This window comes from Astatotilapia calliptera, chromosome 12 (assembly GCF_900246225.1).
Source record: "Astatotilapia calliptera chromosome 12, fAstCal1.2, whole genome shotgun sequence".
NCBI lineage: Eukaryota > Metazoa > Chordata > Actinopteri > Cichliformes > Cichlidae > Astatotilapia > Astatotilapia calliptera.
In genome coordinates, this window is record NC_039313.1 from 31,554,979 (window position 1) to 31,566,969 (window position 11,991).

The window sequence follows — 11,991 nt, forward strand, 5'->3', positions numbered from 1 at the left end:
TGCTCCATGCAGATGTTAGTGTAATGTGGATAACCGACTGCTAAAGGGTTGTTTTACAAAAAAAGATGACTTCTGAACAGGGCAACAAAGTATTAAACACTTATAAATAGAGCAGTTCATATATTTATCTGTAGTCAGTTATGTGGCTGGAAAACTGGGCAGCCGGAAAGATCAGATGTATACTTTTCTGTTGTTATCATTTCAAGAGGAATATTTGAAACGTAAACCTACACCATGTTGCTCAATTTCCTCAGAATCATCTGTGTGGCCTGAAATTAAAAAGGTAACATCAAACCATAAGGTTCGCCTGCTTGCAGAGCTTCCAGGACCAAAAATTACCGCCGTGTAGAGTTGGCATGTTTCCTCTGTGCTGTCTCTGGTTTCTTTACCTCCCACATTCCGAAGGCATGCATGTTAGCTTAGTTTTTGATCGATGATAACTTGATACAATGAATTCCAGTCTCTTTCCCCCCCCAAAAAAACATGTTTACGCTCTGGTACAAAAATCGATTTTGGCTTCTTTGGACAGTTTCCATTTTCATAACTCTGCTAAGGGTGAACTGTTTTATTATTCTCTACTTGTAATCGGAAGTAACTGTCTGCTCTTGATTAGCAAGTCTGATATTTTATTAGTTTGTTATTTAGTGATAATTAGCGAGGGAGATTTCGATCAAACCTACCAATCTGATGTGCGTGATCCTGGATCAAGCCTTCTCAGTTCTTATTTTAAATCTGAATTATTACGCCCTTATATTTGGCACATTTTGAATAAAAATTAACCCATACTAATAATCCACTTTATTGTTTTACCTGTTGGATTCGGCAGGTGGAGCTGTAGCACCAACATATGAAGTAAGATTTGTGCCTAAAGAGGCTGTTACACATCACCTGGATCAGAAATCTACCTTACAGGACAGATATGTCAGTTATAAAGTAGGCATAGTAAAAAGGCATAGTACTAACACACAATATGTATCTGGCCACATACAAGAGAGAAAGAGTCACATGTTTCATTGATATGTTGGTTTCCACATATGTGCAAAAGTGATCAGGTCACTGATGAAAATGACCTGGTTGGGAAAGATTCTCTGATTAAATGTGCAGAGGCAAAGATACCATGTACACACAGCCTTATTTACAGACTAAAAATATATATAAATTGCACAAAATTATTTTTTATTTAGGAAAAAGAAGAAATCAAATCTTACTCATTCAGTAGATTAGTGGGGCGGTTTACACATTTGCCTAACATGCTAGAGATCTTCTGTTTGACCCCAGGAGGAGACAGAAGTCCTATGCACCTGAGGATTCATTTGTTGTCTAGTTCCTCCTAAATCATTTGAAGTCATCCCCTCTGGTTTCCTTTGTCATATAATTTTCCCACTCATCTCAGAATGAAAGAGGAAAAAAATGTATGTCTCTCTCATTTCAGAGGAATATTTGAAAAGTAAACCCCTTACATGATTTCTTGAGAATCACCTGTGTGGGCTGGAATTAAAGAGGTAACTTCAAACCACAAGGGTGCCTCCAGGGCTGAAAAATGAACCCAGTGTGAAAGAAGTGAGTTTCTGTGGTATTTTCCCCTGTGCCTCCTTTAGGTACTTTGACTTCCTCCCACAGTCCAAAGGCATGCATGCATGTTAGCTTAATTAGTGGTTGTTGATGAACTGGCCATGACTGAATCACATAAAATTCTACATAATTAATAAATAATCCAGACTTCACAGCATTAAAAAACGTTGTTCAAGTGCAAAAATCAACTTTACAGTTCTTCCACCTCTACACTTTCATGGTTGAAATGGCCTAAAGCTGAAACAAAGCTTTAAAAATCTGAAGCAATAACCTGCTCAGGACGTCCTATCAGGGTTGATTGTTTGAAAAGTCTCCACTCAAACACGTGATGTGAAACAAAATAGTTTCTCACGGTGAGTCGGCTGCAATGTCTTTAATATGTCCTTTATGATTGTGTGGGTGGGTGTACACAGGTGTGTTAAGAGGTGATTTTGTACTTGATATCAGTGCACACACCTTAAAAACACCATGAACAATGAAACAACCTTGTAGCCATAGAGACCAGTCATCCTGCACAGATTTGCCTCAAAGTATCCGAGGGAAGTGTCCACCTGTCAGTCTCGCAAGATCTAAAGGGGGAAAAATCCCAGAAACATAAGATCAACTAAATCCAGGTTGGTGCTCCAAGCCCTTTCGCTACCCTGAGCTCTACAGCATCAGCTCATTTGGTCAAAGGTCTACTCTGAACCAGCAGAGGTCGCTATCACTTTTCCTGTGACGTGTCATGGCCTGACACGGTGAATGATGGTGATCCAAAGCACTTACTATCAAAAAAGAGAACAACAAAAGGAATAACATGAAATGTGGTGAGGATGAGCTGGAATGCACTTCAGAATGCATGATGCAGAGGTATATAATGAGACCCATTACATTTCTCAGTTTCTACAACCTCGAGTTCTTTCTTTACCTACTTACCTTATGCGGAGACACAAGGAGAGAGGAACTGAAGCAACAAGTATAATTAAGTTAAGTAGCCATGCTTTTGTAGCGATCACCTTTAAGAAATGTCAATTAAACATTTAAACGTTTTATCTTTAACTGTATTCAGAAGGTGACGCATCATTCTTATGTATTCTTATGTATCATGTGTTCCTGTTGTGTTGTAATTTCTTAGTAAAAGACTAAGTCTTAGTAAGTAGACTTCTGTGAAGGATAAGTCTGTGCATCTTCACTCCTAGTTCCTCTTTCTTGCTTCCTAGAAATGAGATATCCTTGATGACAGTGCACTGAGATTGATTTTTGGGTCACATGGGGGAAGACAGAAAGGAGAGAAGGTAATAAACCACGCAAGCAGAGAAGCAAAACAAAATAAGTAATAATAAGTGATTGCCCGTATTTCATCAGACCCACACGAAAAATCTGCTGTGATGCACATTTCAACACCTCCTTAATGACTGTCCAACCAAGAGGGATGACATCAGTAACAATTTTCTCAAGGAATTTCAAAGGAACTGCAGGAGGAAGTGAACCAGGTCACCATCAGTCCATGTCGGTTCAGGGCCAGGGTTTTTGGTTGGGTTCAAGTTGACACAATTTTAACCAAATAGAAAACCTTTTAAGAGAAAAGCTGTAGAGACAAAACTGATATGAGGCTTTGTTCCCAATGTAACATCTCGTAGTAGCTTGTAGTAGAGAGGAGCTGGACCTGAACCTTTGTAGTAACATTTTGCATCCAACATTTAATTTTTTCCAACTTCTTTCTTTCATTCCTCAGACACAAGTACAGCAGACATAAATGTGCAAAAAAGAGAAAAAAAGTCATACAAATAAAATTACAATAAAAAACTTTTCATCCCCACTTTTCTTCCAGGTGTATGAATCTCTTATATATTTTTACAATGCACTGTTTGCCTTCATATAGACCCATATAATAAAGAAATAACCATTTCACTCAGTAGCTCCTGGAACAGTCTGACATTTTCTGTAAGCGAGGACAGGAGAGGACGGCAACATTTCTTTGGTGCGTTGACCTCATTCAGAACACTTTCATTTTTCTGCCCAACACACACACACACACACACACACACACACACACACACACACACACACACACACACACACACACACACACACACACATTTTGTTTGTATGATAGAAGGCTTGTTGTTGACGAAGGATGGAAGAACATCCACATTGTCTCATGATGATTTGCCTCTTTCCCAGGATTCCATGGTGTACGTGGGCACGTGGGCGGGACTGGATGGTCAGCTAGTCTGGTTTTCCTCAGAAAGAACAGGCCTGATGCCACTAATGGGAGCTCCACAAAGGAGAAAACTGCTTTTGTTACGTTATAGTTAATATTCTGTGTAATTGGATACAATTAGCTAATTATTTGGCATTGGATCCATCAGAGTTCTATTGCATAAACACTTAAATTAGTTTTGAAATTTCTTAAATGAAGTGTTTTCAGCAACGTGATTTGCTTTATTAACTATTACCAAATAAGTAGGATTCAAAGTTAAGGTTAAGAAAAGTGGGTATCACTGATAGCGTTTCATTTAGAGTCTGAACAATCAGCTTTATTAAAGAGTAAACCTGTGGTTTGATCAGATCTGACTTGCAGAGAAAAAACCCACATAGTCAGATGTTGATTATAATTTCTAAACTAATTTGTCCCCTTAATCATCTGATGATTAATGCACAACCCTTCCTGGTCATATGGACACCAGGCATGGTTGTGACTGTCCTCATGTCTGCAGTCCCCTGCGTCTCGTGCACAATCTTCATTAAAATGTGAGAGCCCCCACCACCCAACCAGTCGCTGCACATGGCTGACCCTCCCTGAGCCTTGTTCTGCAGGCAGTTTCTTCCTGTAAAAAGGGAGATTTTCCTTCCCACTGTCGCCAAGTGTTTGCTCAAAGTGGATTGTTTCAATCTAGGGAATTTCTCTGAATTATTGTACTGTGTTTACCTTATAATCTAAACTCTCTTGAGGCAACGGTTGCTTTGATTTGGTGCTATATAATAAAACAGAATTCAATTTCACTGAGTTTGTGCTAAAGAAAAACTGTGGTGAAGCACAGACATGCGGCTTATTTGGGCAGTTTACTCATTATTTTTTTATCAGTCACGGAGGCACCTTTACCTGTTGTTGTTGGGAGTGTTCAAGATCCATGCTTGGGTATGGTTGTGCCAGTCATATTGAAGCCAAGTGTAGTTTCAATATTAGTGAAAAACTTGGATTTGAAATCCAGAAAAAGTAAAATTATGCCCTTACTCAAGCTAAAGCAAGTTGTTTCTGACCCCTGTCAGAAAATAAACAAATTCATAAATACACCGATGTAACAGAAGCAAACATTTGTGCAATGTATGGTTTTACTCATTATATATATATAAGATAACTCAGAATGAGCAGAGCTACTGTAACAGGCTGCCACACACGGGGGGCGCCGGAAGAAATATATTTTCCAGTTTTTTTTAAAGAACTTTAAATTCTGTTTTATTGTAGTTATGACTGTCTATTTCCATGAAAGCTGTGTGTGAATCATAATAAACTCATACTGTGTAAAATTCTCTGGCTTTTGGATCCAGAGTGGTGAATGTAACTGTGAGGGGAGAGTCACCCTCTGCAGGAAAAACACTGTTGAGCCAGTTTATTAAAAACAGATGTCTATGCTATTAATTATGTCTATGTGTGCTGCAGAAAAGCTTGTAAAACCCACAAGTGTATCGGAGCCTCGTGACTTGTATACGTATGTGTGTATGCGTGTGAGTATGGGTATTCCAGATTGGCCTCAACTTCCTGTTTGACCTAAGTCAACAGACTCACACATACAGCTGTAGCACTGCTGCTACGTCATGTTGCATCACTCGCCAACACTCACTGCTGCTGACCGTTCAATGTGCTTTCCTGTGCACTCAGAGTCACCTAGGAATTTTTTTGTGGTGAAATCTGAGGCTGTGTGCATTTTATCCAGTCGTGAAATCGCACTTTGGCGAAAAAAATAAATGGAGGAATGCAGAGGCCGCAGCAAATGTATGCAGGCCAAAATAGCTTAAACAGTGTACACCATGTGAGATTTTTTAAGAGCACAGACAGGTTGTCGTCTGAACTATCAGCTTATGCGGGCTGTCGTACATACATACCAGTATGATTAAAACTTCAACAGTGAGGTTTAATTGCCAGATTTGGATGATGACTATACCGTGCAGATTATGACGCGTGTGGGAATAAAACTTTAATCATTAATAATTCCTGAGACGAACACAAATTTTTAAACGCTGATGTTTTTCTTTATGTGGACATGACCTGACATACAGATGTGGACGTGTTAAATGCTTAAACGTGCTCTCAAGTCAGTATGTTTGTAGACAAATACATCAGCATTTAGAGGAAATGCAGGAACAGAATTCTAGGTTTTTTTATTTTCTTGCTGGATTTGGGTTCAGCAGACTGATGAGGTGGAGGGTCCTGCTTCTGCATGAGTGTCCCGAGAAGCCAGGTCAGATGGGTTAGACCTATCATCAGAGGCTGCGGTCAATGCCTTGTGACAGCCGGGTTTCCTGAGAGATTTATAAAGAAGCATAATGAAACAAAATCCAACCGCACAGTTTCTTTTTTAGCACTTCTAATTCTTAGAAGCACAAAAATATTATTGAGAAATGACATCACAACCAACAACCTAATTAATCTCACACTCCTTTTACTTCTGTTTTTGTCCTCTACCCACTCCAAAATCATACTGAGGATGTTGAACTCCCTAATGCTCCACTTTATTCCCTTTCGTAAGAGTTTTTTCTCAGCAAACGGCTGCCTGCTGATCAATGATGATGAGTCGTCTCTATTTTCTGAGGCGGCTGAGGTCCTTCGACATCTGTCTGACAATGCTCAGGATTTTCTATGAGTTGTGGCTAATGCTATTCTCTATGTTGTTGCATGCTGTGGGAGCAGGTTCAGTGTCGCAGATACCAAAAAAAGACTCAATAAACTGATTGGCCAGTAATGTTGTGGGGATGGAGCTGGATTCCCTTAAGGTGGTGTCGAATGTTGTCCAAGATAAAGACAATGCTGAATAATACCTCCCACCCACTCCATGACATGTTGGCTAGCCACAGGAGCACATTCAGTGAGAGACTGAGATTACCTAAAAGCACCACTGAACGACCTGTGGCCATCTCCCTGTACAACTCCTCCATCTAATACACTGTAAGCCAGTGGCAGCTGGCTGCTGGTGGACTGATGTCCTGCACCAGAGACGTACCTCCATCTGGGTCGAGGTAAGAAGCCAAGATCGCCCGGCCTGTAGCGGCTCAACAAAAACAGTGGATCTGTGCCAAGGTTCAAAGTCTCTGGGCTGAGGACAAATAGAATGACAGGACTGTTGTTATTAATTAACATTTTTTTGCGTGTTATCATTTTCTACTTTACCTTAGCACTTTATCTTTTCTTTTTGAGAAAAAAACATATCATGGTGTTTTTGAAACCAAAACAAAAGTCACAGCAACTAAGCAAAAGCTTATTTATAGAGGCGTACATTGTTTTTTGACTATTTTGAGGCCAACTGGGAGATAATCTGGCTCTCATGGGCCTCAGTCGGGCAAAGATCCAGTTCACTGCTATGAAGAACCTGGCAGCTTTCAGCAGATATCAGGCCACCATTTTCACGACTCATTACACTAACATACACAAACCGGGCAAAGTGTTTCCAAGCACCTGACTGTTCTGGGGCCAGATGTCTGCAGTTTCTGCCCTCGACTGCTCTTCTCTGGGGAATTATAAAGAGCGGACTCTGTTCCATGGGATGTGTTGCTTTCCAGGATCTCACGCAGCTTCTGGATCTTCCCCTGAGCCTCAGAGAATTTCTCTAAGCCCTTCAGAGGACAGAGAACAAAACCATTATCTCGGTGGATGAGACAGTGTACACATTAGCGGGTAAGTCACAAAATAATATTTTGTTCTCATAATATTATAGCGTTAAAAGACAATAAGGCTAATCAGTTAATAGTGTTCACTTCACCCTAGGCCACCTAATGTGAAAGTGTTAGAATTTTGAGTTTCTTTTTGTGTTCAGAAAAAATCAAAGCACTCACCAGTAGTTGGCAAATTACATCTTAGTTAGGTGAAAGATTTATATGAAATCTTGCCTCTTGCAAAACAATAATCAATACAGTGGCTCAAAATTTCACCTAAAATGAATGAGGTTAATGTGAATAGAAGTAAACAAACTTGCAACAAATTACTGAATTTTACTCACATCTGAATCAAAAGATTAGTTCATTATCAGGCATCTGGAGAACTTCAAGATATATTGGGGAGGTCATTTAGCCATTTAAATGAGCTGTGTTGGATCAAGGACATGTCTAAAACCTGCAGGACACCGGCCCTCGAGGCCTGAAGTTCCCTGCCCCTAATCTAACGTATCACACACAGAATAACTGTTTCACGATACCATCGTTATTGTTGCGTATGTCTTATGATGCCATTGTATCATTTGTGAATGAACATTTATACCTTCATGCCAGAGTTTTACCTGTTGTGGAATATCTGGATACCTGGTTTCTTGGATGCCTGTCTCAATAGCAGAACATAGGGAGGATTTCCAGCAGTCTTCAATTAATACCAATCAAACTGGACCACCAAGCACAGAACTATCTCCCATACAAACATTATGATATGCTGTGGCTGCAATCAAATGGCTAAAGGCCATAGTTATTGTCAGGCTGTGTTCTTACCATCACAGCAGGTCTCAGAATGTTTGCTGCTTTCTCCATGTCTGCCTTGAGTTGCCTCCTCCTACTCATCTCCTCCTGGAGCTCAGCCTCCAGCTGAGCTGCCTCAGCTTTCTTTTGACTGCACACTTCAGAATCCAAGTTCAGCTGCTGTCTGAAATTATAACACAGAATAAAAGTTGACCCAATGTGGGTGTGGCTCAGTGGTAGAGCATCTGACTGTAGAGAAGCTGTCTCTGTTAAAGTCTCTATTAAAGCTTTTGTATGTTGCTACTATCAGGAAGTTAAAAAAATAATCTTGGAGAAACAGAAATAAATAAAAAGTAAAGAAGTAAAGACCTCAGGTCCTGTTTCTTGGCCAGCAAGAGGCTGTAGTTATTCAGCTGAACCTTGAGCTGCTGGCACTTCTTCGACAGGTGATCTTCTTTCTGTAAATCGGGTGATAAATATGGAGACATGAAGAATGAAAACGAGTTATCAGTTAAAATAGTGTTACAATATTTTAAGGCAATACATATCTTCCCACATGCCTCATTCTACATAATAATAAAAAGCAATAAGACTTGTATGTTGCATGTAGCAATGTAACATCAACTTTTTAAACAGAAGGCAGATGTACCAATTCAAGCTACCACAACCTCTAGGAATTACGCAGGCACATTTATGTCCCTTCTATGCAGACATCGTACCTCCTTGAGTTGGATGATGTCCTGGCTAGCTGCGTGGCTGTCCCTCTTCATGTTTTGTACTTCAAGACAGAGTTCACTCTCTTGGCATTGCAGGATGGATTTCTCTTTCAAGAGTTTAAAGCTCTCTGCTGTAAGCTCCTTGACTTTTTTAAGCACCTCTGCGTGCTGAATCTTCTCCTCCTCAACAATTGCTGAAACTTTATTTTTGATGGAGCTCCACACTTGTTTCTCACAGTCTTGAAACACTCTGTTGTTGGAGAACAGGGCTCAGTAAGTCGACGCAGCATCCAGAGGGAACAACTCCTCCTGCAGTTATAACTGTAGCTTGAATTTAACTCTGCACTAGACCTTACTTTGCCCCCTGTAAATCCAATTGTTTCTGCAGTCTGGCGATGGCAGCTCCATATTCTTCCCTCGTAGTGTATAGCTGCTTCTCAATAAACTCCACGTAGGCCAGTCGCTGTGTCATCCTCTCCCTCTCCTTCTGCTGCTGGTCCAGCTTCTCCTCTGAGTGGTGGAAAGGAGGTGCAAATGAAAACAGGAAGCTAGAAACATCCCAGTGTAAGCTTCACACAGTCTCAACAACGGTTTTGCAAAAATCATGGTTTGGACACTGTGGTTATGATGTTTTTGCAAATCTCTCAAAAAGGCAGACACAAAATTTAAAACAGCAATTTTAAGGTTCAACCCACAATCAAATTAATATATTTTTCTCCTGGTCTGGCTATAAATGTGCACAGTGGTGCAGCAGCTAGCTCATTAGCACTGTTGCCTCTTAGTGAGAAGGTTCCTGGTTTCAAACTCCCGACTGGCTGGGCCTTGTGTGCTCGTCTTGTACCTGTGTGGGTCCAGCTAATCCACCTTCACCCCACCCCAAAGATACACATCTTAGGTTAACTGCTGATTCTAAATTGGGCATGTGGCATGTGGTGGTGCGTCTCTGTGATGGACTGGCCAACTTCTGCCCCATGTTTAGACCAGCTGACTTAACCGAACACAAGATGATGAAAAATAATAAATGATCTGACTCAGCGTCTATCTCACTTTGCAACGTGCTCTTTGACTTGAGTCTGTCCACTTCCTTCTGTAGCTCCTCCTTCTGCTGGTTGAGATGCAGCTTGAGCTCATCGGTTTCCTTTTTGTCAGCTTGCTGCTGATGCTCCAACACCTTACTCAGCTCCGCAACCTTTTTCTCTACTGCATTTGAGGAGTCTGTCAGGTAATTACATATATCGTCCCTGTCCCTCCCCATTGCTCCATACCAAATTCTGAGGTCATCTATCAGTTTCTTCAGCTCGTCACATCTGAGCTGACACCTGCAGTACAAAAAAGGACATATGGGTTTAGAATTTATGAATCTAATATGAGATGCTGAGCTGAAACTGCTGTAGCTGGTACATCAGAATAGTGAAAAAGGAAGTTTTAAGATTTTATAATTGAGGAAGAAATAAATTTACTTGGTCCTTACAGAGGGGTGAGGTGAGGTTGACAGGTTAAGGAGGTGAGTTGAGCCTAGAGTCTGAAAGATGGTTATCTTTTTGCCATTGTAACTTTTGCTGAACAGATAACCTGGTCCAGATCATGTCATGTTCAGAGTTTTGCTTTAAAATCATCTGGAAGCGCCACGTTTTCACTAACTCTTTTATTTACAGTATAGAGATATAGAGTCTCTGCTGATGGACTGCATTTATAGCAAATGTAGCTGTTAAGTTTTGTTGTTGTGAAATATGTGTTGTATTGTCATTGGAATTTGCATGTAGGTCTAATCATATTCAGATGGTGATACAGAAAAATTTTCTTGTTATTTTATGCATAAATGCTATGTCATTGCCACACTGAAGAAAGTTTCAAGTTCTTGACTCTGATTCTGAAAAAGGATTGTAATGTTGCTTCCTTTTTTACACCTGAGGTAAAGATCATAAGGAAACTACGGGCTCAGATTCAGACGGAGGATTCAAACCCAGGTCAGCTAAAGTTATTCTTCTATATTTTACAGTAAATAGAATTTTTAGCTTTCATAATTAAATTATGGATTTGAGGCTGTTTGTTGTCACTATTTAATTTAATTTAATGTCTTTCAGATTTTTTTAAAATCACATGTAAGAAGAATTGCATAGCAGTTAGGCACCATGTTATTAGTAGCTGGTACTGTAGAAACCTTCAAGATAAAAACAGTCAGTCACAACATAGCTGCCATTTGATCCAAAAGCTGATGAAGCACACACAGATACATGTAACCTATGAAGCTGTTCTATAATCACGTGTTTAAAAGTTTTGGGACATTTTTGGTGGTGGTCAGAGGGCCCGGTGGCGCCTGTGTCCGGCAGCCTCGCCTCTGTCAGTGCGCCCCAGGGCAGCTGTGGCTACAATGTAGCTTGCTATCGCCAGTGTGTGAATGTGTGTGTGAATGGGTGAATGACTGAATGTAGTGTGAAGCGCTTTGGGGTCCTATGGACTAGAAAAGCGCTATACAAATGCAGGCCATTTACCATTTTTGTGTTATGTTAAAAGTCGTTTACCCAACAGAGGAGCAGCAACATAGAGCAATGGTTTCTTACCTTTCCAGCTCCTTATCTAAGAACTGAATTTGTGTCAAATATAAAGCCTTGTCTCTGTCAGCAGGAACTGTCTCATCTGCCATAGTTGCTGATTTTTCCGCCTTTTTTACGATAAACTTGTTGGTGCTGTGTTTTATCTCCACTCCTTTAACAGCACATTTTCAAATAGCACAGAGAAACGATGTTAGTTGTTGCCAGGATACGCTGCATTCAGGGACCGCTTGAAATATTCAGCGCTTGATGTATTTGCTCTAAATGCAAATGTATATATAGTCTGCTGGTTGTTATGGTTCATTTAAGACTTCAGTTTGTTTTTCGTTTGTTTATTTGCAAAGTTGATTTTCAGTTTACAAATTTAGTAGTCACATTAATGAGATTAATGAATTATCTGAAAGGAAATCTAGCAATTCTAGCAACAATGCCCAGTTATACAGTTATTGTGATAATAATAACTGATTTATTTTATATATTATATTTTAGTTTGTTTTTTTAGTTTAGTTTAG

The 11,991-nt window shown here is 40.1% G+C and overlaps 1 protein-coding gene across 1 annotated transcript; it reads right to left on the reverse strand.

The window, feature by feature from the left end:
- Window positions 1-5,853: 5,853 nt before the first annotated feature.
- LOC113034001 (cilia- and flagella-associated protein 157-like) lies at window positions 5,854-11,769 on the reverse strand. Its single transcript, XM_026188257.1, has 9 exons — window positions 11,489-11,769; window positions 9,975-10,246; window positions 9,284-9,437; window positions 8,931-9,177; window positions 8,581-8,669; window positions 8,245-8,395; window positions 7,226-7,383; window positions 6,774-6,866; window positions 5,854-6,075 (listed from the first exon to the last, which is right to left on the reverse strand). Exons 1-9 carry the CDS (start codon window positions 11,569-11,571, stop codon window positions 5,958-5,960), a joined length of 1,365 nt encoding a protein of 454 aa, XP_026044042.1. The 5' UTR covers window positions 11,572-11,769; the 3' UTR covers window positions 5,854-5,957.
- Window positions 11,770-11,991: the final 222 nt, after the last annotated feature.